This window comes from Phyllosticta citriasiana (assembly GCF_038021145.1).
Source record: "Phyllosticta citriasiana strain CBS 120426 chromosome Unknown IWZ02scaffold_4, whole genome shotgun sequence".
Classification (NCBI taxonomy): domain Eukaryota; kingdom Fungi; phylum Ascomycota; class Dothideomycetes; order Botryosphaeriales; family Phyllostictaceae; genus Phyllosticta; species Phyllosticta citriasiana.
This window is the reverse complement of record NW_027117281.1, coordinates 1,314,944-1,339,774: the sequence shown is the minus strand read 5'-3', so window position 1 is coordinate 1,339,774 and position 24,831 is coordinate 1,314,944. Positions and strand designations below refer to the sequence as shown.

The 24,831-nt window shown below is 55.4% G+C and overlaps 11 protein-coding genes across 11 annotated transcripts; 5 read left to right on the top strand and 6 right to left on the bottom strand.

The window, feature by feature from the left end:
• Positions 1-270: 270 nt before the first annotated feature.
• On the bottom strand, positions 271-1,801 carry IWZ02DRAFT_209181 (uncharacterized protein). Its single transcript, XM_066762683.1, has 2 exons — positions 984-1,801; positions 271-789 (listed from the first exon to the last, which is right to left on the bottom strand). The coding sequence occupies exons 1-2, from the start codon at positions 1,662-1,664 to the stop codon at positions 367-369; spliced, it is 1,104 nt and encodes a 367-aa protein (XP_066624647.1). The 5' UTR covers positions 1,665-1,801; the 3' UTR covers positions 271-366.
• Positions 1,802-2,865: 1,064 nt separating this feature from the next.
• On the top strand, positions 2,866-5,166 carry IWZ02DRAFT_489060 (uncharacterized protein; the record flags this gene model as incomplete). Its single annotated transcript, XM_066769527.1, has 3 exons — positions 2,866-3,243; positions 3,302-3,393; positions 3,459-5,166. The coding sequence occupies 3 exons, from the start codon at positions 2,866-2,868 to the stop codon at positions 5,164-5,166; spliced, it is 2,178 nt and encodes a 725-aa protein (XP_066624646.1).
• A 1,857-nt stretch (positions 5,167-7,023) lies between these two features.
• Positions 7,024-8,853, top strand: IWZ02DRAFT_362819 (C2 domain-containing protein; the record flags this gene model as incomplete). Its single annotated transcript, XM_066764342.1, has 3 exons — positions 7,024-7,217; positions 7,264-7,584; positions 8,694-8,853. Coding segments are annotated over 3 exons (675 nt in total), but the record flags the coding sequence as incomplete, so codon positions are not given.
• Positions 8,854-9,756: 903 nt separating this feature from the next.
• Positions 9,757-10,322, bottom strand: IWZ02DRAFT_446848 (uncharacterized protein). The gene has a single exon (XM_066767252.1). It carries the CDS (start codon positions 10,125-10,127, stop codon positions 9,888-9,890), a length of 240 nt encoding a protein of 79 aa, XP_066624644.1. The 5' UTR covers positions 10,128-10,322; the 3' UTR covers positions 9,757-9,887.
• IWZ02DRAFT_209095 (uncharacterized protein) lies at positions 10,249-10,833 on the bottom strand. The gene has a single exon (XM_066762681.1). It carries the CDS (start codon positions 10,707-10,709, stop codon positions 10,344-10,346), a length of 366 nt encoding a protein of 121 aa, XP_066624643.1. The 5' UTR covers positions 10,710-10,833; the 3' UTR covers positions 10,249-10,343.
• Positions 10,782-12,965, bottom strand: IWZ02DRAFT_209105 (ferric reductase like transmembrane component-domain-containing protein). The gene has a single exon (XM_066762682.1). The coding sequence runs from the start codon at positions 12,799-12,801 to the stop codon at positions 10,957-10,959; it is 1,845 nt and encodes a 614-aa protein (XP_066624642.1). The 5' UTR covers positions 12,802-12,965; the 3' UTR covers positions 10,782-10,956.
• A 494-nt stretch (positions 12,966-13,459) lies between these two features.
• Positions 13,460-14,728, top strand: IWZ02DRAFT_446846 (uncharacterized protein). The gene has a single exon (XM_066767251.1). The coding sequence runs from the start codon at positions 13,797-13,799 to the stop codon at positions 14,280-14,282; it is 486 nt and encodes a 161-aa protein (XP_066624641.1). The 5' UTR covers positions 13,460-13,796; the 3' UTR covers positions 14,283-14,728.
• Positions 14,729-14,754: 26 nt separating this feature from the next.
• On the top strand, positions 14,755-15,570 carry IWZ02DRAFT_209087 (uncharacterized protein). The gene has a single exon (XM_066762680.1). It carries the CDS (start codon positions 14,813-14,815, stop codon positions 15,407-15,409), a length of 597 nt encoding a protein of 198 aa, XP_066624640.1. The 5' UTR covers positions 14,755-14,812; the 3' UTR covers positions 15,410-15,570.
• Positions 15,570-19,295, bottom strand: IWZ02DRAFT_209074 (glycoside hydrolase superfamily). The gene is made up of 5 exons (XM_066762679.1): positions 18,933-19,295; positions 18,649-18,879; positions 18,088-18,597; positions 17,870-17,992; positions 15,570-17,810 (listed from the first exon to the last, which is right to left on the bottom strand). Exons 1-5 carry the CDS (start codon positions 18,971-18,973, stop codon positions 15,731-15,733), a joined length of 2,985 nt encoding a protein of 994 aa, XP_066624639.1. The 5' UTR covers positions 18,974-19,295; the 3' UTR covers positions 15,570-15,730.
• Positions 19,296-19,670: 375 nt separating this feature from the next.
• IWZ02DRAFT_209063 (uncharacterized protein) lies at positions 19,671-20,446 on the bottom strand. Its single transcript, XM_066762678.1, has 2 exons — positions 20,282-20,446; positions 19,671-20,126 (listed from the first exon to the last, which is right to left on the bottom strand). The coding sequence occupies exon 2, from the start codon at positions 20,116-20,118 to the stop codon at positions 19,876-19,878; it is 243 nt and encodes an 80-aa protein (XP_066624638.1). The 5' UTR covers positions 20,119-20,126; positions 20,282-20,446; the 3' UTR covers positions 19,671-19,875.
• Positions 20,447-21,970: 1,524 nt separating this feature from the next.
• Positions 21,971-23,824, top strand: IWZ02DRAFT_489056 (uncharacterized protein; the record flags this gene model as incomplete). Its single annotated transcript, XM_066769526.1, has 2 exons — positions 21,971-23,110; positions 23,159-23,824. The coding sequence occupies 2 exons, from the start codon at positions 21,971-21,973 to the stop codon at positions 23,822-23,824; spliced, it is 1,806 nt and encodes a 601-aa protein (XP_066624637.1).
• Between the last annotated feature and the right edge of the window lie 1,007 nt (positions 23,825-24,831).

The window sequence follows — 24,831 nt, the reverse complement described above, 5'->3', positions numbered from 1 at the left end:
CTGCTGCTGAGGCATTCCAACTCTGTTTGCATCGAGGATCTCGCTGGGTTCAGGTTTCACGCAACGACCGATTCTTCTGTCTGTCATGACAGCACGAACTCTTCTGGCTGATTTATATGTTGGTGAAGCCACTCTGAAGCGCAAACAATCCAAAAATAAGCAGCGAGTCTTCATATCCAGGGTTGCCCTGATGCAGACACTGAAAGAAACCAAAACTCCATTCTACTTACTTGAGCCAGTGCATTGCAGCAAAAACGCCGCAAAACGACATTGCATCAACCCACAGAAACGCTTCTCCTCCTCCTCCTCCTCCTCCTCCTCGCGAACCGAAAACCGCTTCCCACCTCGTTGGCCAGACAGACAGAACTAGTTCCAACGCCAGAAACCCGGGCCATACGCACTATCCAAGCCACCAAACCTCCCATCATCCTCCTCCTCCTCCTCCTCTTCTTCCTGACCCCCAACACCCGCAAACCCACCATCATTCGGCCCAAAAATCAAAACGCCATCGTCACCCTCAAAATCACCATCATCAACATCATCGTAAAAACCTGCTCCGCGTGATTCGCGCTCGCGACGGGCGCGCGCCCCCGCGTCCCACAGGTCGAGAATCTCCTTTTTGGTGATTTCGGACTCGCCGCCCCAGATCTTGCTGTTGTTGCGGTTGTTGATGCTGTTGCTGCTGCTGTTGCTGCTGTTGCCGCCAAAGATGCCGCCTGCGCTGCGGTGAAGGCCCGGCGGTCCGGTTTTGGCGAATTGCGCGCGTTTGGATTCGTCGGGGTCGGCCCACTGTGTGTGCGTGCGTGCGTGTGGTCAGCGATGGTGTTCGAGTGACTTTGGGGAGGGGGGGGGGGGGGGGGGGAAGAGGGGGAGGATCGATGAGTCTGGAGATTTTCGTGGGGGAGGGAGTCTTCATGGAAAGGGGGGTGGGTGCCGGGGTGCTGCTATACTCTGCTGCTCCAGCATCTAGATATACAACATACATTCTTCTTATCATGCTTAAGCGCATTATTAATGACCCTCATGACGGGGACCGTAATGACGCGATCTACAGCCAACTCCACCAGCGCATGGATCTTGGGGTCGACGTGGTCGAACTCGCGGTCGCCGGCCGGGTACGACGACAGGTCGTACCACTCGCGATACTTGGTGCGCGCGCGGCCCCACTTGTTGTCGTAGAAGCGGGCGCCGGTGGCGTCGAAAATGGGCTCGTTTTCTCTGTTCCATGGCGGGTAGCGCAGCGCTTTGGAAAGAGGCGTGAATGGGGCCGCGTTGGCGTTCAGCTTGAAGCTGCCGGGTTTGCCGGCTTTCTCGTCTGCCCACTCGAGCTTCTTTCTTTTGTTGCCGTTCTCGTCTTCCCCGTTGGCTCCCTCTCTGAAAGGGCGCGCTGCCGCAGGTGAGGTGTTAGTCTGTGTTGTGTTTATTCTGTTGGCCAGCAACGTGTCCGATATGGATGGACGCGTCGTGCTGCTGCGCGACTTACCCATAGTTTCTCTCCTTCGCTTCAGGGCATTTGAAATGAAGGGCCTCCTGTCATTGGTGTACCTGGTGGTTTTCTCGGGATTTCCAGCATTAGAAGGGCCCGCAAGAGACTTTGGGGGGTCCGAGCTCTTTGGAGCATTCTTCGCGGCGGATGATTGGGTCGACTTTTTCTCGTCTGCCATTGTGTCTGGACAGTGCAACAGTGTCTTTCGATAGGTAGGAGGAGCACACGCGGGTGGCCTGAGAAGTCAAGAAAAAGACTGAAACAGCTGGTGGGCGAGACTGCGTCAAGCTCGTTAGTGGGGACAGATAAATAGTGGAGTGCGAGACAAAGACCGCGGTCCAGCGCAGCTTTATTCACTATTCTGACTTCCGCTTGCAGCGTCGCTTGGTTTTGCGGTCACCTCTTGCGCAAACCCAAACCCCCAAGATCGAACAAAGAAAGCTTGTTCGCGAATCATGCACAACCAAGTCGCAAAACATAGGCAGTGTTCGACTTGACCAAATGCGTATTTATTTGTCTGGGGGAGATTCGACTTGGCTTGCTATCGCTTTCCTCCAGACGTTCTGGTACCCACGAAACAAATCTCGACCACAGACTCTTGTTCATTAACACGTACCTGCTACCAGAACTTGAGGTCTGGTTTCTGACCTTCATGGCCGTCTTGGCCTACGGGTCCTTGCCGTTACTAGGTTTCTCCGTGGTAGGTTTCCTAATCCTGGAAGCTGATTATGAGGAGGAGGAGGAGGAGGAGGAGGAGGAGGAGGAGGAGGAGGAGGAGATTCCGTCAGACTGAGGCCAAGTCAATGGGCTGCGACCTGGTCAGATTCCCTCTTGAAAGATTAGGCGCAGTCGAATTGCAGTTCGCAGAGTCCGAGAGAAAGGTAGGTTCAAAGGGCAGATGAGGAGGTACTTTAGTTTTAGCTCTGTCAGATTTGGAACAAGGTAGGTGGCAACGAAATTGCAAATACACATTGGAACTACAACCACGCAAACAGAATTGTGAGACTCACTACCTGCTTATCTAATATCGTCAAGTGGAGTGCCCTAGAAAAGATGGTTGAGTGATGGACACGGACCAAACAGCGACGGCCGTAGGTACCTCCGCAGTCGCGAGACATGGCAGCTCAAGTAGCAAACCAGAGTTCGAGGCATTAACACCACCGTCTGCACTATCCCAAGTGGTGACTTGCCGATTCAGGAAGTAACAAAGGACTTGGCGGGACTCACCGTCATACGACTCACCTTTTCCATCTGATGCGTGTTGCTGTCGTTCCAGCTTACCCCCATTCCCCCTCGGTTCCATGCTTCTCGGACTCTTTCTTCTTCCACTGCATTTCTCAACCTAGCGCTCATTCTCTGTGCCGCTCAGGACGACCAAGATGGCCCCCGACCTCTCCAAGGAGGCTCTGCGTGAGCGCGCCTCGTGGATTCGCGATGTTCTGGACCCGCAAATCGCACGCGATGGCCCCGAAGTCATGTCGCCGGACGACGTGCTGACGCTGCACGAGCTGTTTCAAGCGCTGCTGGATGTGGAGCAGCTGTCGCTGCCCGTGCTACGATACTCGCGCATCCACATGGCGGTGATGGACGTGTGCGGCAAGGCAACAAGGTGGCCGAAGAAGTTGGCAGAAGGCTGCGATCACGTCGTCGACGTTTGGACCGAGCGCTTTGGACGACTGACAGATGTGAGGCCGAGATTGTGCAAATCTGAGGGAAGGCTCGATGGCATTTGCACCGGCTTGGAGATGACGAGAGATGTAAGTGATGCCGGCCGGCATTGTTGACTTGATGAAGTGGAAACATTGACTGGCCAAGGCACTATTTAGGTACTGGGCGGACGTTGATCCGGACATCATGGACAAGCGGAGGGGCATGAAGCATGGTTCGTTGGACTTCAAGTCTGGAGAGTAAGTGCTAATGTCATGTGCCCGAAACTTTTGGAGAGGACTTGGCTGATAGTTTGTGCTATCAGCTGGTGGATCAATGGAATGTTTGCTTTCCATGCTGGCATTATCGACCTGCGAAGCACCGGGGGCGGCATATGTGCTGACAAACATGGGGCTTATGCGATCGTCATGACTGGCTCCGACGAGGTTTATAGCGAGACTCCAGAAAAGTTCAAGTATCGCTGCAAGCCGGGCGACCCAGGGCGATTCCGCATCACGTCTGTCGTCGATTCCAAGTCCAGAAGTCAGGTCCGAGTTCTGAGGTCTCACACCCTGACCAGTCTTTGGTCTCCGAGCTGTGGCATCAGATACGATGGTATTCACAAAGTCACCGGATGGACGGTCAAACCTGTCGACCCAGCTTCCAATGAAGGCCACGGCATCGCATGGGAAATCACCCTTGAGCGAGACGAGGAACGAGATGGCCAAGAGAGTTTTGAAGAGACTCTGAAGCACCCCAATGCCGAAGAAACGGACGATTACATGGAGTACAAGCGTATGCGTCGAGGAGTCCGAGATCAGATGCATACCGAGTTGTCGCAAGCCGTGACGCCAACTCAGCCGGTGCCAGACAGGCCAATTTTTGAAATTGCACAGAGCCCGCCAATGTCGCCAATGGCAGAGCTTCCAACCACATTGATCTTACCATCACCGCAGGAGCCGACGCCAAAGCCCTCTTCAGGTAGCCCACGAAGAAAATCAATCGCACCGCCACCATCACCAGGGCCGACATCAGGCACTGGGTTCCGGACGGAACGCGAGCCTTCGACGGCATCGCCGCGTACATTGACCGCCTCGTCGGCTTTCATGAAGTCGCTCTCGAACCACAATCCTAGGAAGAAGTCAGAGATGGCGTCGTCGAGGCTGAGAGCGGATAGCGGAGCAGGTCGTGGCAGTCCAAATCATTTGGGTAGCAGGGTGGATCGGAGAAGTTCAAAGAATAGCACAAAAGGCCCCCGCAACTTCGCTCGATCCATATCGCGCCTATTCGATGGTCCGGTCGATGAGATTCCCGAGTCCCCCTTTGGCTCGACAGTGGAGAAGCCGTCATATTTTCCCTTGACCAAGTCACAGCCCGAGGAGGATGGTGAGGGAAACAAGACTCCATTTCTTCGGCAGCCGGAATGGGGCGATCCAGAGCCCGAAACCCCAGGACCGGTGGAGAAGAGCCGCAGCAGAAAGCGTCGTGACCGCGCCGTCTACGAAGCACTCGAGAAGGCAGAGTTTCCAGAGCCCAGCCTGCTGCTGGCAGCGCTCAACGAGGTCTGGGAAGATTGCGAGGAACCCGAATATCCAGACATGGTGCTGGAAGACATGGACTCAAAGAGGAGGCTCGACTCGGACAACTACCTGCTTCGCATCCCACCCGGTGGCATCGATTTGTACAAATTCTTTACGCAGCAGGCAGGTGAGGACGAATTCTTTGGTCGACATTTTTCCACCAATTCAGAAGGATCAGGACGGGTCAATTCTGAGTCCGAGCATAGCCATGAAATTGGCGGAGTGCTGCGCGACATGTCGTTTGAGAAGCGGCGACGGGTCAGCATTGCGAGCTGTATGAGCGATCGAAGCACGCGAAGCAGTGCCGGGTTGGACATGGCGAGGATTACAGACGAAGCCCACTTCAACAAGGTTGCCATGAGGCCGGGTATTGTGAGGTTCGGGACAATGACCATGATGAAGAGGCAAAGCGTCATGGAAAACGTGGACGAGGGGTCGGAGGCATCGTTTTGAGGCGGCACCTTTGTGTACGCTATAGGAGATTGGCTTGGTGACGAATCATTCAACATCGCTGAGGGCTGGTTGTGCATGTGCCGACAGATTAATTACGAGCTCGCCGCTGAAAAAGTTCGGTGCACCCGTACTCAAAGATGGTCGGGTCGTTCTTGTCTCTCACACGAGGTGTTGTGCGTCCAGCTCAAGATCCCCAGATGGTGGCCGGGGACCGAGCGAGGCACGAGACGGACAGAGTGCAATGCTGAGCTTGACTGACGAAAATAGTGCATGTTTACGGAAATGTTTTGAGAGGAGTGATAGGTGTCCAGGGTTACGCATCCATAAACAGGGGCCCAGCGGGAAAGGGATCCTTCGTCTGAGTGAGATACAATGGCGTATGCAAGGGCAGCTGACCATTGCGGGGAACGGACTTCAGCTCTCTCACAGCTGCGGCTTTGGGGCTTGAACGATTGCAAGCGACACGCGGCGCAACGAAGTGAGCGACGAAGAAGCGGAATGAAGGGTCGATGGTGAAGACGACGTCGTCGGGCGGTGGAGCGAAAATTTAAGTTGCGGATCCTTGAGTGACTAAGCAGGAGACTTGGTCAGGGACGCACGGACCGGCGAGCCCGCAGCACCAGCAGCACCCGACGACACCAAAGTCAAGGAATCCCTTTGTCAAGCTGCATGGCGGGCAGGGGAAGTCGAACGGGCAAGTGGTGGGCTCTCTCCATCCGAATACCCGTATTTTCCGCCTCTTATTGCACCACGTCTCCAGCCGCTGGGTCTCGAGTGAGGAATGGCCTGCAGAGAGAGGCAGCACCCAGTAGGTGGTATCATGCGTGTCGAGCACACGTGTCCCACTGGTTTCGAGAGTTCCATGGCATTTGATGATAGAAACGGTGGGCCGACGGTTCCTGACCACACGATCGGGTCCCGTCGATCAACCTTAAGCTGCTGGCCAATTACAATCATGGCGCTTGCGACGGTCAAAGTGCAACGACTGGACGGCGGAACGAATACGGAACATGTATCTGGCAGAGAGCGGAAGACGGCAAGTTTTTGTTTTTGGGCCTGCGCTGGCAGGTGCATGTCGAGTGGAGTTCCATGCTGGCTGGCTGGCTGGCTGGCTGGCTCGGGCTTTGTTTGGGGTGGGGAGCAGAAGGCCGAGCCAACCGGGCACGTCGAGTCAGCTGGGGAGGGGACATGGCGCCGAGTCGACGTCGACGCTGCGCGTCATCCGGAATCCCAGCCTTCCCTTCCCTTCACCTCATGTTCCCGTCCCTTGACGCAAACAGCCATCAGCCTGGACATCAAAAAGTCCGGGCAGTCGTTCCAGTGCGCCCAACGCTTCTAGCGCCGTCGCCATGCAATTGCCTTGACAGACGTTTCAGGCCGCTCCATTGGCCCAAACCCGTCGCTAGTGCCTGGTGGTGTCCCTGTGCGCCACCAAGCACCCTCCAGCCTCCTGCTTTACGACAGCCACATATACCTGACATCATGCTCCTACTGTACCCACCAACCCCCCCCCCCCCCCCCCCCCCCCTCCCAAATTCTGCCTCAATTCTGCGCCTTTGACCGCTCTTTACTTTCAGCCTCGACGCCGCTCGCTCGCTCGACTTGCTCTTCCTGTCGTTGCAAAAGTTTATGACGACCACGCCCTAAGCCACGCTTCGTTGCACTGCGCCGTCAGCTTCGCCCATGCGCCGCCCACTCTGCTCTACTTAGCTCCACCTTCGCTTCTCCTGCTGCTCCGGATCTGGCAGCTCCTCCCTGCCCGTCGCATCAATTGTGATCCGGGCCCTTCTCCACCTTTGATTTCCCCAACACATGGCCACCAGACTGGCCAAGCTGACCGCCATGGCCGGTACTCCTCACACCAATGGAATATACTCTGACATGTCGGTCGATGGCCCCGAGATTGGCACCTTGGTTGTCGTCGTCGACCGCGCAAAAAATCTGCCAAACCGCAAGACCATGGGCAAGCAAGATCCGTACTGCGCTGCCAGACTAGGCAAGGAAGCAAAAAAGACCGAGACCGACAAGAGGGGAGGCCAGACTCCGAAATGGTACGTCTGATTTGCGCTCCAAACCTTCCATGCTAATTGCAACCAGGGACCAGGAGCTGCGCTTCACCGTCCGCGAGTCGCCCGATTACTACACCATGAAAGTGTCCGTCTTCAACGACGACAAAAAGACAGAATTGATCGGCGAAACCTTCATCAGGCTGTTCGACGTCATTGTCCCCAGGGGTGGACAGAGCGACACCTGGCACAGCCTCCAGTGCAAAGGAAAATATGCCGGGGAGATCCGGTTGGAGCTTACCTACTACGACACTCGCCCGCCGAGTGAATCTACACCGGTCGTGGAGCCAAAACAAGAATATGCGCCTGTAAAGAGACGACCCCTGCCAAAGAACCCAGCCGCTCCGTCCGAGTCACCCATCATGGCAGGCGAAATTCCTCCACCAACAAAATCTCCTCGAAGCTACCACTCACTACGACACAGCCCTCCGAAAGAGCCTGCCAACATGACGTTGCCTTTTTCGCCTGCCGACTTTGACGTCTATCACCAGTACCCGGTTCAGCCGGTTGCACAGCCCCCGCAACATGCACATCACGCTAGGCCACAGTCAATTGTCATGCAAACCTCTCGTCCAATGCACGACCTTCGTGCCAGGCCGCAAAGCTACATTGAGCTGCCACATGCTCACTCCGCCCCCAATGTCCCTACCCAAGAGCACACTCAAGAATTGTTCTTCGATCGAGAAACCCAGTATCCTCCAGACCCGCGAGACCAGCCACAGCCGTATCCCCCCAGGCAAGAGGTGGCTATCCCAGATCCAGCCCAAAATCCTGGCCAGAATCGCACTTATTCATACGGTGCTGCTTGGCGAATGCCGAGAAGCGCCATGCAGCCTACTGTGGAAGACGAAGTCGAGGTAGCTCCACCACCTCCGCCAGCTCATCGAAGAACTCCTCCGAATGCGTTGGTCCAAGCTCCTAGATATCCAGTCGACATGGCACCCGCACCCCTCAATGTGAGGCAGGAGAGACGCCTGAGCCATCCAAGAGGTCATGTAACTCCTGGACAGTCTCCCCAGTCTGCTACTCCTCCCGAGTTTCCACCACCTCTCACATCCACAATCAATTCCCCTGGCCACCGCGGAACCCCCCAACCCCACAGATATAGCATGGGTGCATATTCTCCATCCAGCAGCCAGTCCCCCATGTACCACACTCCTCCAAGACACCCACAGCAACTCGACTACCAGACTCCACCCAGCCACGGCGCTGCAAATCGCCCTTCACCATTGGTTCACTCTGAATCTGCTCCAGCAGCACCCGAGCAGCACTACTATCAACAGCTCATGTCACGAGATCCAGATGCCATGTATAGGCAACGTCCGGTCAGCCCTGGGCCAAGCCCTATGGATGCTCGCCAGCCGCGCATGATGGACCGCAACACACCCCACCGCAAATCAGTGTCGCCACGGCCTTCCCCCCGCGAGGCACCTCCGAATCAAATGGTACCCTACGGGCCAGACAGCTTCAACTCGTACAACCCGCGGGCCAGTCCCACGCCCAACCCCCGCGACGGCAGTGGCAACCAATCCCGCGACATGGACCTGCACGCGCGCGACGAGCAGGGCAACATCATCACGCAAGACGGCCGCAAAGTCGACCCCTCGGACCACCTGCCCGTCGACTCGTGGGCGCCCGAGCCGGAACCCAAGGGCAAGGACCGCAACAAGCAGACGCCGACGCGGCCGCGCGAGCGGCTCAACGGGGCTCGCGAACTGCATTCTGGCGGCGGCCCGGGGCGCAACGCTGGCAACCCAGGCTTCGACCGCGCCATCCGCGACGCCGTCGACACGCAGTTTGGCCGCAGCCCGGGCGCGGGCGGACACAGCCCTGCAGCATTAGACGCGTCGCCGACGCCCGCAAGCAACGGCAGCAACGGCAACATGATGATGATGATGGTGGCGGCGCCGCGGCGGCTGCAGAAGCGCAGCACGGCGCCCATGCCGCTGCGCGAGCGCCAAAACATCAACACCCACGTCCCGCCTGCTGCGTCGTACAACAACCTCCACCACCACCACCAGTCGCCGCAGCACTACTCTCCCCATGGTGGTGGCGGTGGTCACCACCAGTACTCGCCCCAACAACACCACGGCACTCAGCAAAACCACTTTTACGCCACTAGTCCTGGGGGTGGCCCGGGTGCTGGCAACTATGCTGGCCACGGCGCGCCCCCCATCCCGGCCAAAATCCCGATCAACCACCAGGACGGCATGGGGGCTGAGGATCTGGCGGCGCTGAGCCACGAGTTGCGCGGCATTGATATCGGTGCTGCGCCGAGTAGTGCGCGGAGGCGGTGGTTGAGGAGGGGGGGCTGAGCGAGTAGGGGATTGCTAAGGGGGCAGTCAGCCGAAAGATGCGGCGGTTGTGTGTGTGGAGCAGGATGGGGCGGGCCGGGGCGAGGCGTATTTGTAATGTGTTTTTCCTCTCTCTCTCTCTCTGTCTCTCTCCATTTCTCCCCTCTTATTCGGATATCGGATATCGAATCGGACACTGGCTGGCTGGCTAGCATGAACGGGATGGGCGCAAGCATGGCATGGATGCATGTACGATGATGATGATGATGATGATGATGACGACGACTAAGCAAGCGAAGAAGAAGAAGAAGAAGAAGACGAGCGAAGGACGATGCTACGAGTCTTTTTACTATTGTTCCTTTTAGGGATGGATGGATGGGTAGGATTGGGTTGCGGATTGGGTTTGGGTTTTGACTTGGGGCATCATTATCATTGATGGAATGAACGAATGAAATATGGCTGTAGTGGTGACTGACTGGAGTGTTATGAAAAAAAAGGGAGGAGGAGTGAGGTTGATGACAGCAGAGAGAGGGGGAGAGAGAGAGAGAGAGAAAATTGAAAGAGAAAGAGAAAGACAAAGGATGAGAAAGAAGTTTGGCATCACGAACCAATTGACGGACGAATGAACGCATGAATGAATGTGTACTTCTTTTTTTGTGGTAGCAGTGGTGGTGATGGTGGTATATATCTATCCATCGATGCTCATCCATGCTCATCCATCCATACGCTTGTACTACAAATCCACTACTCCAGATCACACTCTCCTCCTCTCCTCTCTCTCTCTCTCTCTCTCTCTCTCTCTCTCTCTCTCTCTCTCTCAAGCCAGCCGAACCAGTGAGTAGCAGCAAAACAAGTCTCCGTTAGACGAGTTCCCTCCACCCCCCACGTGTGTATGTACACTACTTCTGCTGCTGCCTGCTCCCGGAGTATCTCGATACGAACCGCACGTAAAATAAGAGGACGAAAGAAGGAACCAAGAGATGCGGTGGAAAAGATGACAAGATAAAGAGAAGGAAGGGGAGTGGAGAAGATGAAGAAGTGTGAGATTCCCGGCGTCTACGGTCGTCAGGGTACCACATAGCAGACAGAGCGCTAGCTGCCGTGTGTGTGTGTGTGTGTGAGAGAGAGAGAGAGAGAGAGAGAGAGAGAGAGAGAGAGAGAGAGACAGAGAGAGGGAGCGCATGCAAATGCCAATGCGTGGGGGATGTATGCAAAGCACAAAGTACTGTACAGCCGCAATGCTGCTGCCATGCAAATGCAAATGCTGAAAACGAGACGACGACGACGACAAAGTTCAAATGCTAAGTACGAAAGACAGGGAAAGCAAGGCATGCGCCGCTCCAGATGGGTAAATAGGAGGAAAAAGTGGACTTTGAATTGGCTTCATCCATCAGAGATGAGGATGAAGAATCAGAGAAGAAAGAAACTCGCTAATAAGTAAACGCCTCCTCGATGTAATCGATGCTGCCCTCGTCGACCCTCCTGCGCACCGCCTCGCGCACGCCATCGGAAAATGCGCCAGCACCGCATACGGTCACGGCAACGGCGCCGGTGCGCTCCTCGATTTCGCGATCGACAATGGTCTGCACATCGCAGCGGCCGGGGAACATTTGCACCGAGCCCGAACTGCTGTTGATTTCGGCGTGGTTGCGCGGGCGCGTGATGAAGAGCAGGATGCGCAGGCACTCGCGGCGGCCGGGCATGCGCAGAATCTCGTCCATCCATGGCCGCACCCATTCCAGGCACTCGGTCGACGGTATTGTCCACACGAGCACCACCTTGCGCGCTGCCAGGGACCCGGCGTGGTTGCCGGCGACGAGGTGTCGCACGTATGACGTCTGGTGCGTGATGCCCACACCGGCGGCAAAGAGGATCACGGTTCCGTAGCTGTCGAGCGACTCATGGCCGCCGTACGGGCCCTCGATCATGCCCATGGTCGTGAGGATGCCGTTGGGCTGCTTGCAGGCGCGGTCGTACATGGAGCGCGTGAAGCCCTCGCGAGCACGGCACACGAGGCCGATACTGCGCATGGGCAGATGAGGGCGCGTCAGGTCCGTGTCGTTGGAGCGCTCCATCATGGGCAGTCCGAGCTTCTCGTCTTCAAAGTTGACTTGGGCGGCGGATGGTGTTGCCCAGGCGACGGAAAAGGGGTGCGAGGACCAGCCGCCAATCGAGGGAACGTAGAGATGGACGTGGCTGCCCGGGCGATGGTACCAGGGACGCACCAGATCAATTGTGACGCGCACCGCCTCGCTGGGCATGGCTTCAATGGTGACCTTGGACAGGCCGCGCACCGAGACGTTGTAGCGGACGAGCTTCCAGGTGCGGAAAATCCACTCACATATCCAAAGCGAAAAGGCGAGCTTGACCCACGGCAGCTGGGGCAGCTGGTGCAGGTCAATGTGCAAGTAAAGGCCGACAATGGAGCAAACGACCATCAGGCGATGCAGGTTGAGGAATGTCTCGTAAAAAGCGTGACGAACGGGAGACCAGGCTTGCACTCCAAGAACGACAAAGGCAACGGTGCTCACGGTTCCCCATTGGTACGAGGGTGTCGTACCGAGCAAATCCCTGACGCCGGCCCACTTGGTGCCCGAGTTGTACGTGTTGATCAGCCAGCACAAGGTGTGGACGACGGACTCGACGATGACGATGCGGGCAGCCCAACGGTGGAGGAGGTTGAAGGTGTCGTAGCTCACGTGCAGCATCCAGATCAACGGGTTGTTGCGCAGAGCAAAGAGGATGGTGGGGATGAGGTTCAGGGCAGCCAGGGTGCCGGAGCGACCTCTGAGGGCGGCGGCAACGGAAGCGGAGTTTGCCCTTCCCCATGGCAAGGCCAAGCAGTAGGCGACGTTGCTAAAGGTGTAGATGAGAATCAGGACCAGGTGGAACCTCGAGGGCAGGGTGCCAAAGCCAATGGAGGCAATCCTGATCTCGTCGTTCTTCTTCTTCTTGAAAATAGGGGCGTAGATGAAGTGCTGCTTGAGCCAGGGTACAAATTGGGTTTGGTTGTGCCTCCAGTAGGCCTGCTTGTGCTGTGTGCCCATGACCGAGACATGTCGTATGTGGTTGTTGTACATGCGAGCGAAGCGAACCAACAGCGTCAGGGCGATGATGCAGCCAAAGGTTACGAGTAGCACGTCGGTCCAGAGAAAGTTGCCAGTTTGGTCGACGCCGGTGAGACCGCTGGCAAAACGAAAGGGATCCGAGGAGCGCTTTGAAAGGGCAAAGAGGCTCCACCGGGGAGGGTCTTGAGGGTGAGAGTGAGACTCCATGACGCCAGGCGATGGATGTTATTGTGGCAAAAGTCCAGGAGTCCGGGATGCTCGAGGTTCAGTCGCAGACCCGGGGGGGGGGGGGGGGGGGATTGGCGGTGATCCTGGCTTGTCGAAATATGGCAGGCGCACCGGGCACCGTAAACGAGTGTGGTTGTTGAGTACAAGAGAAGGCGGACTGGAGAGGTCAAGATGTCGCGGCGGAGAGGGTGTTTATGGAATGCGCAGTGAGTAGAATTGGGTGGCTGAGGTATCTTTGTCTGTCCATTCACAGGTCCAACAATGTCATTGTCCAGAGGTCGTCGATGAAGCGCGAGTGAACAAAGAATGAGCGAGTCGGCCAAGCAGAGAGGAAGACCTTGCTGGGGAGGGGGCGAATCGAGAGTCGAGAGGGCGCGGAGGGAGGAGGAGGAGGATTGTGATCGACGTCGACTTGGTTGGCTGACTTGTGGGCACGACGCCGGCGCGTGGAGGACTGGGATGAAAACAGACTGGAGTGTCGAAATCAGGCGGCTAGCCTGGACTAAAACGAGCGTGGGTGCGAAGTGAAGATGGGAAGAAAGAAAACGAAGAGGGGGCCTTGGGAATTGGCTGGAAAGGAGGACGGGACTGGCGGAGGAGTGGATGGTATATGGGCGCAGTGTCCGGCGCGTGCATGGCGTGCAAGCGCCCACGGCCAATCAGCCATTTTTTGGCGCCGCGCGAGCACAGGACAGACAGACAGACAGACAAACAGACAGACAGAGTCTGTCGTACGACTCGTACGACTCGCACGCCATGAGTATACAAAAGTCCTGTTGTTTCACTGTGGCCCTCCGAGCGGGAAGCGATACGCTACGACGGCTGCTGTCCATGCTGGCTACCCCGGCCCAGACTTTGAGCTTGGCCTCTACCTTAATTCGGGTCCTTGACTTCTTCTCCTCCTCTTCTCCCCTTCGACCCTCCCGTCTTCTCCCCTCCTGTGGCTTATTCCGTCATCCGCCACTCCTTCCGTCATGAAACCGACAGCTCCGCCCCTGCGTCGATCAGAGAGCCCTACCCTCTCTCTCTCTCTCTCTCCTCCTCTCGCTCTCTCTCTCTCTCTCTCTCTCTCTCCCTCTCTTCTCTATCAACATTCCTCCTCACCACCCTCGCTGTTCTCGCTGTCCGTGTGCCCCTGCTTGCCGTCCCTCTTTATGTGCGACAACAAGGCTCTTCGGCGGTGGGGCCTTTTTGATGTCGCTTGTGCTGCTCGTCTTCCGAAACAGGCACCGCCAACGTCTAGCCACTCGCTAGCCTCGTGGCTCCCTCCTCCTCCTCCTCCTCCTCCTCCTCCTCCTCCTCGGCCATCTCCGCCCGCTTGTTTTCTTCCTCCACCATTGGCCTCAATCTGCTCGCAATCTCCTCTCCGCGCGCCTGTCCCACTCCGTCTTTCACGACGTTCAATGTTGACATTGTTTGCCCGTCTCCAAGACCGGCTGCATCTCCGTGCTCAGCTTTAGCTGCCGCCTCGCTTGCCCTGGCACTTGACACTCGGCTCCATGCCATCTTCCTTCGCGTCCATGCTTTTGCCGTCTAGAACCCGCTCGAGTTCGTCAAGGCCACTGCGTGCCGAGGCAAAAGCGGAAAAAGTCTTTCACCATAGTGTATAAAACTAGATTGCCGGTGTGGGTCGCAGAGTTGGGATTTCCGATGCGCCCTGAGATTTGCTGCTGGCCGGGCCGGGGCGTGCAGGCGACGTTGGCTTCAAAACACCACGTCGCTCTGCCGCGCGCTTGGCATGGCACATGGCAGCAAACGGGCATGCCACGCCGACGAACCACGGAAAATTCCACCGCCATCACCGCACTGTCGACTGACACCCGCACTCGACATTCCGCTTGCGGCCTTCGTCTCGACCTTTCGCACGCAACCTCGAAACGCCCTCCACCCTCACCTTGTAGCCTTGCCTCTCCGCCCCTCCCCCCCCCCCCCCTCGTCACAGCCACGTGGAGTCTTCACCAAGCAGACCGGACGCTGCTGTTTCACGCTGATGACCTCATCGCCTGACACGACCACTCCACGCTACCACTCACCCTCTAGTCTGCTCACAGCAAGGTCAGAGGCACCGCCTTACGTGCCTGACTTGGCGTCCTGCATCCTGCAAGGAACCAGGGGTCTCCTGAAATCTCGAGCGCCCCCGTTCGACCTCGACAGCATAAGGCCGACAGAGTGTGACACTCTACAGACATCGCGTGTGCGTCTCGTGCAACTTTTCGTCCTGGTGGTGTTGTGGTGTTGTGGTTGCGCCGAGAATAGCATCATGTTGACTTGTTCGTCAACAATGCCTCGACGCCAGTTTTTTTGCGCACTGACGACAGAGGCGCTCTCAGGCCCCAAAACAATGCTACGCCCGGCAATTGCCAACCCAAATTTGACCTGCTGGCTTGAACGCAAAGCCTTAGTCGCCTGCACTGCCACATTCTCCCATCTCGCAGTGCGACTGACCTGTTGGTGGCTTGCCATGAACTTGGCTCAGCAAGCAAGCAAACAAACAAAAGCTGACCGCCTTGCCCAGATGGACTCATTCTTTACTTCCTCCCAGCCACCCACACTCGCATGCTGTGTGGAAATTTTTCCGGGGAACTGATCGAGTGGCCCTCGCTGTGTGCGCAGACACCATTTCAAGCTTTATTTACTCCTATCACCTCGAAATCATCAACTGACTCTGGAAGCCCATCTAGCCCGTGACATCTGTGTGAGAAAACGCTAGCCAAGTTGAAAACAGAAGATGGCACAATCACTAGCTGTCCTACAAGACATTTTCTGGGCTTGGAGTGTTGATGAAATGAACGACTGCGCCCTGGACATATATCTACAGTAGCGTGGTCGAGGACTGCTCCTCAGCGTTGGCGCAGGGAACGCCATCTCGTTTGACATCCACCATCATACACCGCTCTGGCACCCTGCTCTACGCATACTGCAGTCTATCCTCCGTCCAACCCGGCTGCAACTCGGACCAATCCCTCGCGTACCCAAACCCAGAAACATACTTGCCGTACGCAAACAACGTCGCGTCGACCGCGGCACCTGTCTCGCTCTGCGCCCACACACTGAGCGACACCGCATTCTCGCCCCGGTTATTCAAGATGCCCGGCGGAACGGGGAAGCGCGTCTGCGGCCCAATGTGCGGGAAAAACTTGCCATACTGATAGCCATTGACAAACAGCTGCACCCTTGCCGGCACAGTCGTGGAAGTACTCAGTTCGATACCGATGGGCACGTCTAGATCGTCGGGGATGTCGAGAGAGAAGGTGGTCCGGTACCACTTGATGCCCGCGCCCGCGAAGCCGTCTGCAGGGCTGCCAGCATCCCAATCCGCGTCGTCGAAGCCCGGCAGATGCCACCCGAGGCGCTCGCCGAGCAAGCCGCCTTCGTTCTGCGGGCCGCGTACCGGATCGATATTCGCGTTGCCGCCGGCATTGCCCTGGATCTTCCACTGCGTGAAGCTGGAGCCGACGAGCCGCGCGCCCAGGATGCCGCGAGGGTTCTCCGGGCCGTTGGGGCCCTGGCTGTCTTGGTCGTGGCCCGTGTAGTCGGTGACGACCGTCAGCACGTTGTCGCTGTCTCGCAGCGTGGCGGGGCTGAAGTCCAGCGCGTCCCAGGACGTCAGGACGGTCGCGTTGCCCTCGAAGCCGCCGACCAGCGCGCCGTTGACCCACGCCGACCAGCCAGCTGCTGCGCCGCCTTGCACCGTCACGTTGGCTGATGTTGCGTTGCGCCCGTCGAAGTAGCCGCGGTAGACGAGGATGCCCGAGTAGTAGCCGTAGTCGCTGCCGTAGAGAACGGGCAGCGTGATGGGCGCGACGGGATTCAGAGTCGTCGTCTTGTTGGCTACGACCCATCGAGAATCGTCGTAAGAGGGGTCAAGCTCCGGGAGAGAATCAGCAACCTTCCAGCCTGTCAGAGTCGGCAGTATAATCTCCCGGTCCGCAGCTCCGGGAATCTCAGCCACCAAAGCACCATATTCTGTCTTGTTGGTGGCGAGTTCCTTGCCGTTCCAGCTGACGCTCGAAACTGACGAGTCTCCCGTGTATACCTCAATCGTAGTGGAGTTGGCGTTGTCTCCGGTGACGAGGACGGTCTCGCCAGATATGCTGGCGTTTCGCACGAGGTAGGGGCCCAGAACAAATGTTTGCTCATTCGGCTCCACCGCAGGGTTGGTCGTCGTCGGTGGAGCAAAAAAGGCGTACGCCGATTCGCGATCCAAGAGATAAAGAACAGGTCCATGAGCAAATTTAACGACGCTGATCCCGGATCCTTGAGTGTAGTGGAATGTTTGGTAGCTGTCATTCCCCGGCTTGGCTGCAAAGTCGGTCGCTTCTCCGTGAGTGGAAAAGTCACTCGAGCTCCCCGACTTGAATGCAATCTCGCCGACTTGACCAGCATTGAGGTAGAACGCCAGGACTGGGACATCGAAAACACCATACGTCAATACTTCTGCAGACGAGTAGAGAAGCGTCAAGTTGCCAACGTTGTAATCAGTCACGACAATCCGAGACTGCCGACCATCCAGGGAAACATTTGGCACGGTGAGTTGGCCAAGCGAGGTTTTGACGGAAAGGTCAAACCACGTTTCATCCCGTGATCTTGAATTATTGTGCTGCGTGATGTAGAAGCCGGCAAAGGTGTCTGGATTTCGAAGCACCCAGGTGTAGATATCGCTGGTGTTGGCCGCGTTGCCTGTCCCGTTGGATTCCATGTCGGTCTTGAGCAGGTCTTTGCTTGCTCGCGTGAACAAAGCGATGAGTTTGGTCTGCTGGAACTTTGGCTGAATCTCTCGCGTCTCCCTCAACGGAGCAGAGTAATCGTATGAGGTGTACACGACCGGAGCCGCGCTATGGCCCCAGTTTGTGCCTCCAAAGGTCATGTACATGTTGAAGAGCGTGACTCTGTTGGCAATGTTGTTCTTGTAAAAGACGTCGGGGTACTCTGGAGACCGTTCTGATTCGCAGTCGTCATAGAAATATCCGCCCCAAGGCTCAAACCAGCTGGAAAACACATTGGTCAGTGATTGAAAGGGAAGGGGGGGAAAAATGTGCAGACATACCCGCCCCGAAATTCGGGCAAAAGGGATGGCTGTGTGAAGCTGTAATTTTGAAACCACTGGTAGTATGTCCGCACAAGAGTAAATCCGCTGTTCGGGTTCGAGCAACTGAGCCCTCCAGGATAACTGTTCTTCGTCAGCCTGTTGTCCAGGTCCCACTTGAGAAAAATTTTGAAACATAGTCTCGCAACACACTTCTAAAAACTTCACGGTTCTCTTACCTGTCGAGACCATAAATGTCGACAGCGCCGCCAACATTCATGTAATCCGTCGACCAGCTCTGCGAGCGCATGCCTTTCTCGTTCGAAGTAAAGGGGACAACAATCCCCACGTCTCTCAGCTCTTTCTTGATCTGTTCCATGTAGAGAACAAGCGTATTGTTCGCCTCATATACCAACTCCTGAAGCTCATTTTCGACCTGCACAAGCAAGACTGGTCCGCCTTCAGTAACCTGATTACGTGCCAGAATGTCACCGACTGCTCTAATCCAAGGCTTCCACGCTTCGTAGTATGTTTCATCCGAAGTGCGCAAATCGCCCGCGCTGCCGTCAGTGCCCCAGAGTGCGATGCCACCTGCGCTTGTCTCGGCATTGCAGTATGGGCCAGGGCGAGCGATCACGTAGAGCCCTGCGGCTTTGGCTTCGTCCAAGAGTCGCTGAATGTCCTTTCCTGGAGAAGAAAAGTCGAATACATCCGGCGAAGCTGAGTGATAGGACCAGAAGAAGTAGATGCTATGCGCCAACAGTTACTTCGTGTCTTTGCAAAATGTCCTCTTTGAGTACCTAACAGTGTTCAGTCCATTTGATTTGAACCTCTGGAAAATGTCCGCCCAGAGCTCTGGATTGGGCAACCGCTGGTAGTGGAATTCGCCGCTGAAGATAAAGAGGCGATCGCTATCCACTAGCAAGCTGTGTTGGTCCCACTGCACATAGTCGGTGTAGCCGTTGTCTCTCTGTGCAAAAGAGACCACGGCCAAAAGGAGAAGCAGCAAGGTCGAGAATGGCGACATTTTCCTGGACAAAGGCAGTCAGTGTCGACGATCCATCAGCTGTCAGTCTTGACTCGCCTGTCCTTATACGATGCCACCCATGACGCCATCACGGGCATTGGCTGCAAGCGAGATCCATCAATCGGAAGGGTTGATCGTCGCTAGGTTAAATAGAACAGTTCGCGTTGCTGAAGTCTTGCCGTTGGTAAGTGCGTGTCCCTACGCGAAATCCTGCGAGAAATCATGCTTAAACATGTGAGATATGGGCGCAGCCAATGAGAATCTGCGTCCAGTAGGTCAAATGGAAAGTCCAAAGTTAAGAAAATGCACCGTGAAGAAGATGGTTGCAACGTATCTTGACACGAAACCTGATGCAGCACCTCGCATGATTGTAGACCGAGGTATTGTGGGGTACTGCAACACGAATTTTGCCGCCTCGCTACGTTGTGGGTGGGACAGCAGACGCCACACACATTGATGATAGAAAGATGCATGTTGGTATCACGATCGGATTGTGGATTGTTCTGCTGAAGCAAGAAATTGAAAGCCATACCTCGAAGCTTTGAACTCACGAGAGGCCGCGAGAATTTCCGCGGCTGCGAACGGGTCATTTCTTCATACTGCTGGTCGCCAAGGCTGGTCCTTCTTACCTGCCTATTGAGGCAGCGCTTCCGGATGTCTGTTAAGGTCAGTCACCAAAGGGCCTTGACGACAAAGAAGCCAGTCTTAGTTGAGCTCAAACACGACTCTAGCCAGCGATAAATATGGTCACAACTCCACGGTGGTCTGAGCAACTTTGCATTGAGTTACCGGATTGCAAAAGAAAAAAAAAAAGGAAAAAAGGAAAAAACACCGAGGAGATAGTTGCAGAATACTATCTTCGAAGTCCTCAGACTCCTTCTCCGAGATGTTGGAACACAAAAGAGCCACTCCATCGGAGAGTCAAGGCCGCGGGCAGCGAATCTTCAAGCCATTCTGACAGGCCACCATATGCCAGAGTTTTTCTGGATTGGGTGGATCTTCAAAGAGTTGGCGCAAGGAGGACAGCTGCGCACGCAGCTTGGCAAGCTCCGTACGTACTGTTGCAGACCAGAATAGCTGGAGGCGCGGCAACAGCCAGGACGGTGCCGAATGTAGATCCAGCTGCAGCGTAGCAGGCTACAACAACCCCCGAACAGCCGGCTTGACATATGCCGTAACCCAGAGGCCCAGCCGTCGCAGAGGTGACTACTGCGAGGGAGGTCATGAGATTGGTAAGACGCATTTTTGTATCTGCGATAGACGTTCAGTTTCTGGGGAAGCCATGAAGAGAAAGAAGCTACCTCGAGTTTGGCGAATTGGCGCTGGAAGGTAAGCTGGATGAGAAAGCTGCGGGAGCGAAGGCAGACTGCTGGTTTGAAAAGTTGACTGTAATTGCTCAAACTGGCCTTTTACTTATAGCCAAGTCAGGGGTCGAAGAGGGACAAATGGAAGTCAAGGGAAGAATGATTGCAAGGTTCAATTCCACTTCCTTCGACTTTGTCCATGGTGAATATCTCTTGGTGATTCGCCTGGTGACTTTCTCTGAAACACCCTACGCGGATTATTCAAGACACAGCTGGCAGTCTTCCATGTCGGTTCCAGTAGTCCTCTCGGGTTGGCGCTGGTACTCCATTTGATCTTTGATGAGAGCTTCCAGACATGCATGGTATTTGCAGAGAAAGGTCGGCCACATGTTCTTCTGCAGAGAGATGCAGTGCAGATGGCACGAATGCTGTGTTGAGGCTCAGTCAAAGCCATTGGGTAGCCAACTCGCGCCTCTCAGGAACCTGCACGCTGCCATGCTCATCTTTGTGGCACCCCACCCCGGGGTTAAGACCGTTGGCATCCGAGAGTCGGGACAAGCGTTGCCCACAATGCGAAGGTAGCGAGTCTGGCCGCTGAGTCTGAAGGAAAACAGACTCGTCGAAAGCTGAATGACTGGCAAGCGTTGTGAAGGGAGAGCGTTGTGGTGGAGTTGTCGTGTCGGCTTGCCATGTGTGAAAGGCACGGCCCCCCGAAAATGCTGACTAATTTCGCCTTTGCCATCTCCAGCGGCAGCTACCCCAGGCTGCTGAACAGCAGAACGAACGGAACTGCTGAAGCGCGCTCGACCAGTCCATTTTCTCTGACAAAATCGATTGCTGACAAGGCTATACAACCTTTGACACCATGGGCCACCACCACAGCACGTTGGCGAGAGATGACGGCGGACCTGCGGGCCGGGACCTGGTGCCGTGTCTTGTGACAACATCGACAGCTTCAAACGATTCCAAACAGGCCGCTTGCTCTGAGCTGAACTGATTTGGTGACCTTTGCCACCTTCAGCCTGCCTCGCCCTTATCACTCACAGCATCATGCCATCCATGTACGTCGCTTCTGCGTCGTCTCGATTCGCCGCTGCTCCTGAGCGCCAACACTGCAACTCGACTTTTTATTGGACCACCGACCGCCTCCAATTTTTGAACGTACAGATTGAGCGCTGCTCGCAGCCAGGCAGCATCAATGGTCCATAGACTCTGTCTTCTTGGGGTCCTCATACTTGCGTCACCGTGGCGCTCCGACGCTGCAGCCCAAGAGTGCATGCGAGCTGTGCTGACAAGATAAAGATGACTAGGCGCAAGGGGAAGCCTTCGAGAAGCTGTGGCGTCCGCCGAATAGGTCCAATATTACGAGGACAGCGGCGCAGATTCTTGTCACTGGACAGACGAAAGATACTGCAGCCGGCTCGGGGTCGAGGTCGAGCCGGAGGCTGAGATGCTTGAAGAGGCCGGTGCCTCGAGCAAGACAATCCCAAAGAGCGCTTCGATATTTAGGACCCATCTGCCTGGGTCTCATCGCAACAACACTCGCATTTCTGCAGCCTTTCAGCTGGTCTTTGGAAAATATCAGCACGCTTTTCGTCTGTCAATCTACTACTTCGATCGGAACCAAGTACGAGCGACCAACACACGCCACGTGACTCCTCACAAACGACCGGGATCGTCCGAATGTCACATCTGGCCTTGTGTTGCCTTCTAGCGCTGGTTCCAATATCGCTTGCCTACAATGATGCGACATGTTGTCAGCTCGCACGAAGCCAGAATGCGTTCCTTCCCATGTTCAACTCCAATCTGTCATCACCTTGCGGACAAAAATATGCCGACGACATCCCCCCGGCCTCGAGTCTTTACATAACCTACGAGTTCTGCCACAAGAACTGCCCTGGCATCGGGCTCTCCAAGGTCGATGAGCCGGACCAGTGGGCTGCACCACTCGTGCAGTTTCTTCTGCCATCAATCATATTCTCAGGGTCGATTCCGAGGTCGATCCAGTTTGAATATGCTTGTCCAATTCGAATCAATCCATCCACTCGACTCAGTCGCTTAGCATCCTATCTCGTGTCTTTTGCCTGGTCCTTGGTCGTTATGCTCTGCGTTTTCGTCGACACCATCGGATGGATCACCATCGTGGTTGCTTCAGCATCGGAAATGCTCGTGGGTGCACTGCTTGAAGGGCTTCTTGACCACCGCATTGTGAAGTTCTTACGGACCAAGAAAAGTATGGACAAGCATTATCTGGACGACCGCATCGACTTGCTTGTTGCGGTGGTCTCTGGCAATTTAAAAATGGGTTCTCGTATAAACCCAAGGGTGGAAATATTGGCAGCACTACAAGCATGCCCGCTCGAGGAGAAGAAGACGAAACTCAGAGGTCTCATGAATGTGCAAATCCCGTATGGCTCCGCTGTAGGCGCACCGGTTGTCTTCTTTCTTGGATCTTTCGTCTACAACATCCTCGACATCAGGACCCAGCCCTCGGACGAAGATAGCGCCGAAAGCATCGCCTTTGGAGTCGAATGGATGCTTTGTGTTCACATCGCCATCGCTGCTGGATGCCTTCTGGCTGCCAACAATCCTTCGGCTGCTTCCATAGTTACGGGTTTTGATACCAGCGATTTCATACTTCGTCGTGTCCCTACTGTAACCAGCCTTATCAAAGGGAGATCACACTTCATTGGCTCATCCGCTTCGGAATCCTTCGGATTGACGAAGATTTACAAAAATCGCTACCAGCCTGTTGCTTTACGCAGCCGCGGGAAAAACAAGGAAAGATGGGCACAAGAAACGACGGCTTGGCTGGAGAACATTGAAGAGTTTCAACAGCACATGGAGATCACGAAACTGGGCTTCTTCCTCAAGATAGTCCTCCCTACCTTTGTTCTGATTTCCCTTCCACCAATCGCAGGTGGTGTAGTGGTAAGCTTGACGAACGCTGTGCGAGCAAGTAGGTTGACAAGACTCCAGGCCTATCAAACACCTCCAGTTGGCTGGGGCTGCCGCTCGCTGTCTTTCTTTTGCTACGCAGGATGCCTGGTCGCTCAATTGATACTTGCGGCCTTGAAAAGAATTACGCCGAATCGCGGACGCCGTTATTGGGTTCTGCGCATTTCCCGCTGGATAGTCTTTGTGCTCTCAGCTTTTGTGGCTCTGGGATCAACCACTATGCAGATTGTTGGCACGTATCGAAACTGTCTTTGCTACGTCCATGCCACGGATTGGCTCAATCTCGACCGGGCATTTGTGAACGTGGCAAGCGATACAGCCGCCCAGAGACACTCAAGTAAAAACTGGATTGAGATAGGAGCCGTGGCGACTGCTTTCATGGCAGCCTGCTGTTATGTCGCTTGGTGGTATCAGAGAGACATCAGGGATGGTTTCATTTCAGCACTGGATCAGTTGGATGATGCCTCGATCACTTCTGAACAACGCGGCAGACCAAGGTCTTCGACTGGCGCATCAGTCTCGTCATCGATTCGTCCTCTCCTTCAGTTGCCCCCGCACTCTCCGGCTTCTTCAACAATGAGTGTGTCGGACGTCGAGCTCGGTGATCTTGATATTGGAAAGCCCAACGACTTCTTACGGCTTCCTCCAGCAATACGCAGCAGAGATTCTTCTCGCGGACGGACATGATTTTGGTACAGAAAGATTTGGATCAGATAGTCTCTCAAACATTTCAGAGCATCTTTGTCAACTTTATTTTGCCTGAACCAAAGTCTCTCGGGGAGTAGAAGGAGTCCGAGGTCCGATGGTCCATCCTGAATTCATTGTGGATCCAGCCCATCAGCTCAGCTTTATATCAGTGTCCCTCTACCCCGAATCCTAGAATTATTACTCTTGGAACCTTCTGATAGCTGATTCATTTTGATCAAAGCAACGGAAACCCCTTCTACCATTCGGACTTCTACGAAGGCGGCCCCTTTCACTCCAGCCCTGGCATACATGATACCCCTACTCACACCTTAACAAGCACACTGGGCTCCCAGGTTCCACGTCTGTGATTGACGTGAGAGCCGTGTTTCGGCCTAGATATAGGGGACAGAATCTCCCAGTGGTTTTCCCTTGGCGACTATGGGATAGATCTCTAATGTACCTCAACGAAGCTCGCAGATCCTTCCCCCATCTTGAACGCACCGGTCGAAAAATGCCTTCAACACCATAGCTCGCATACCGAAGATTTCCCACATTCACCGTGCTTTCGCAAACTATCAAGCCATTTCTCCACACGAAACCACCGAACTCAACCCACTCTGGGATGTCTTTGAAATCATGTACCAGCCGAAATCATCAGGCCGCCTTATGACGCGGGCGTCATCTCTTGCTCCAAACACTTCTTTCTGAACGAGCAAGAGATGACCGCACCAGCGAAACCACCGGTGGCGATGGCGGTGGAGGCGGTGGTGCCGGCTATCCTCCTGGCAGCTCCAACAGCTCGAGCAGTTCCAGCGGTCCTAGCAGCTCAAGCAGCTCCACAACCGAGTCGATGGCCTACAACGCCACCGTTGACGACAAGACGCTCCACGAGACGTACATGTTTCCTTTCTATAATGAGATTCACGTTGGAGCGGGCGCAGTGATGTGTGCCCTTGACTGTGTCAATGAGGGGTTGGTTCGAGCGGTAGGAACATTCGTGATACTGC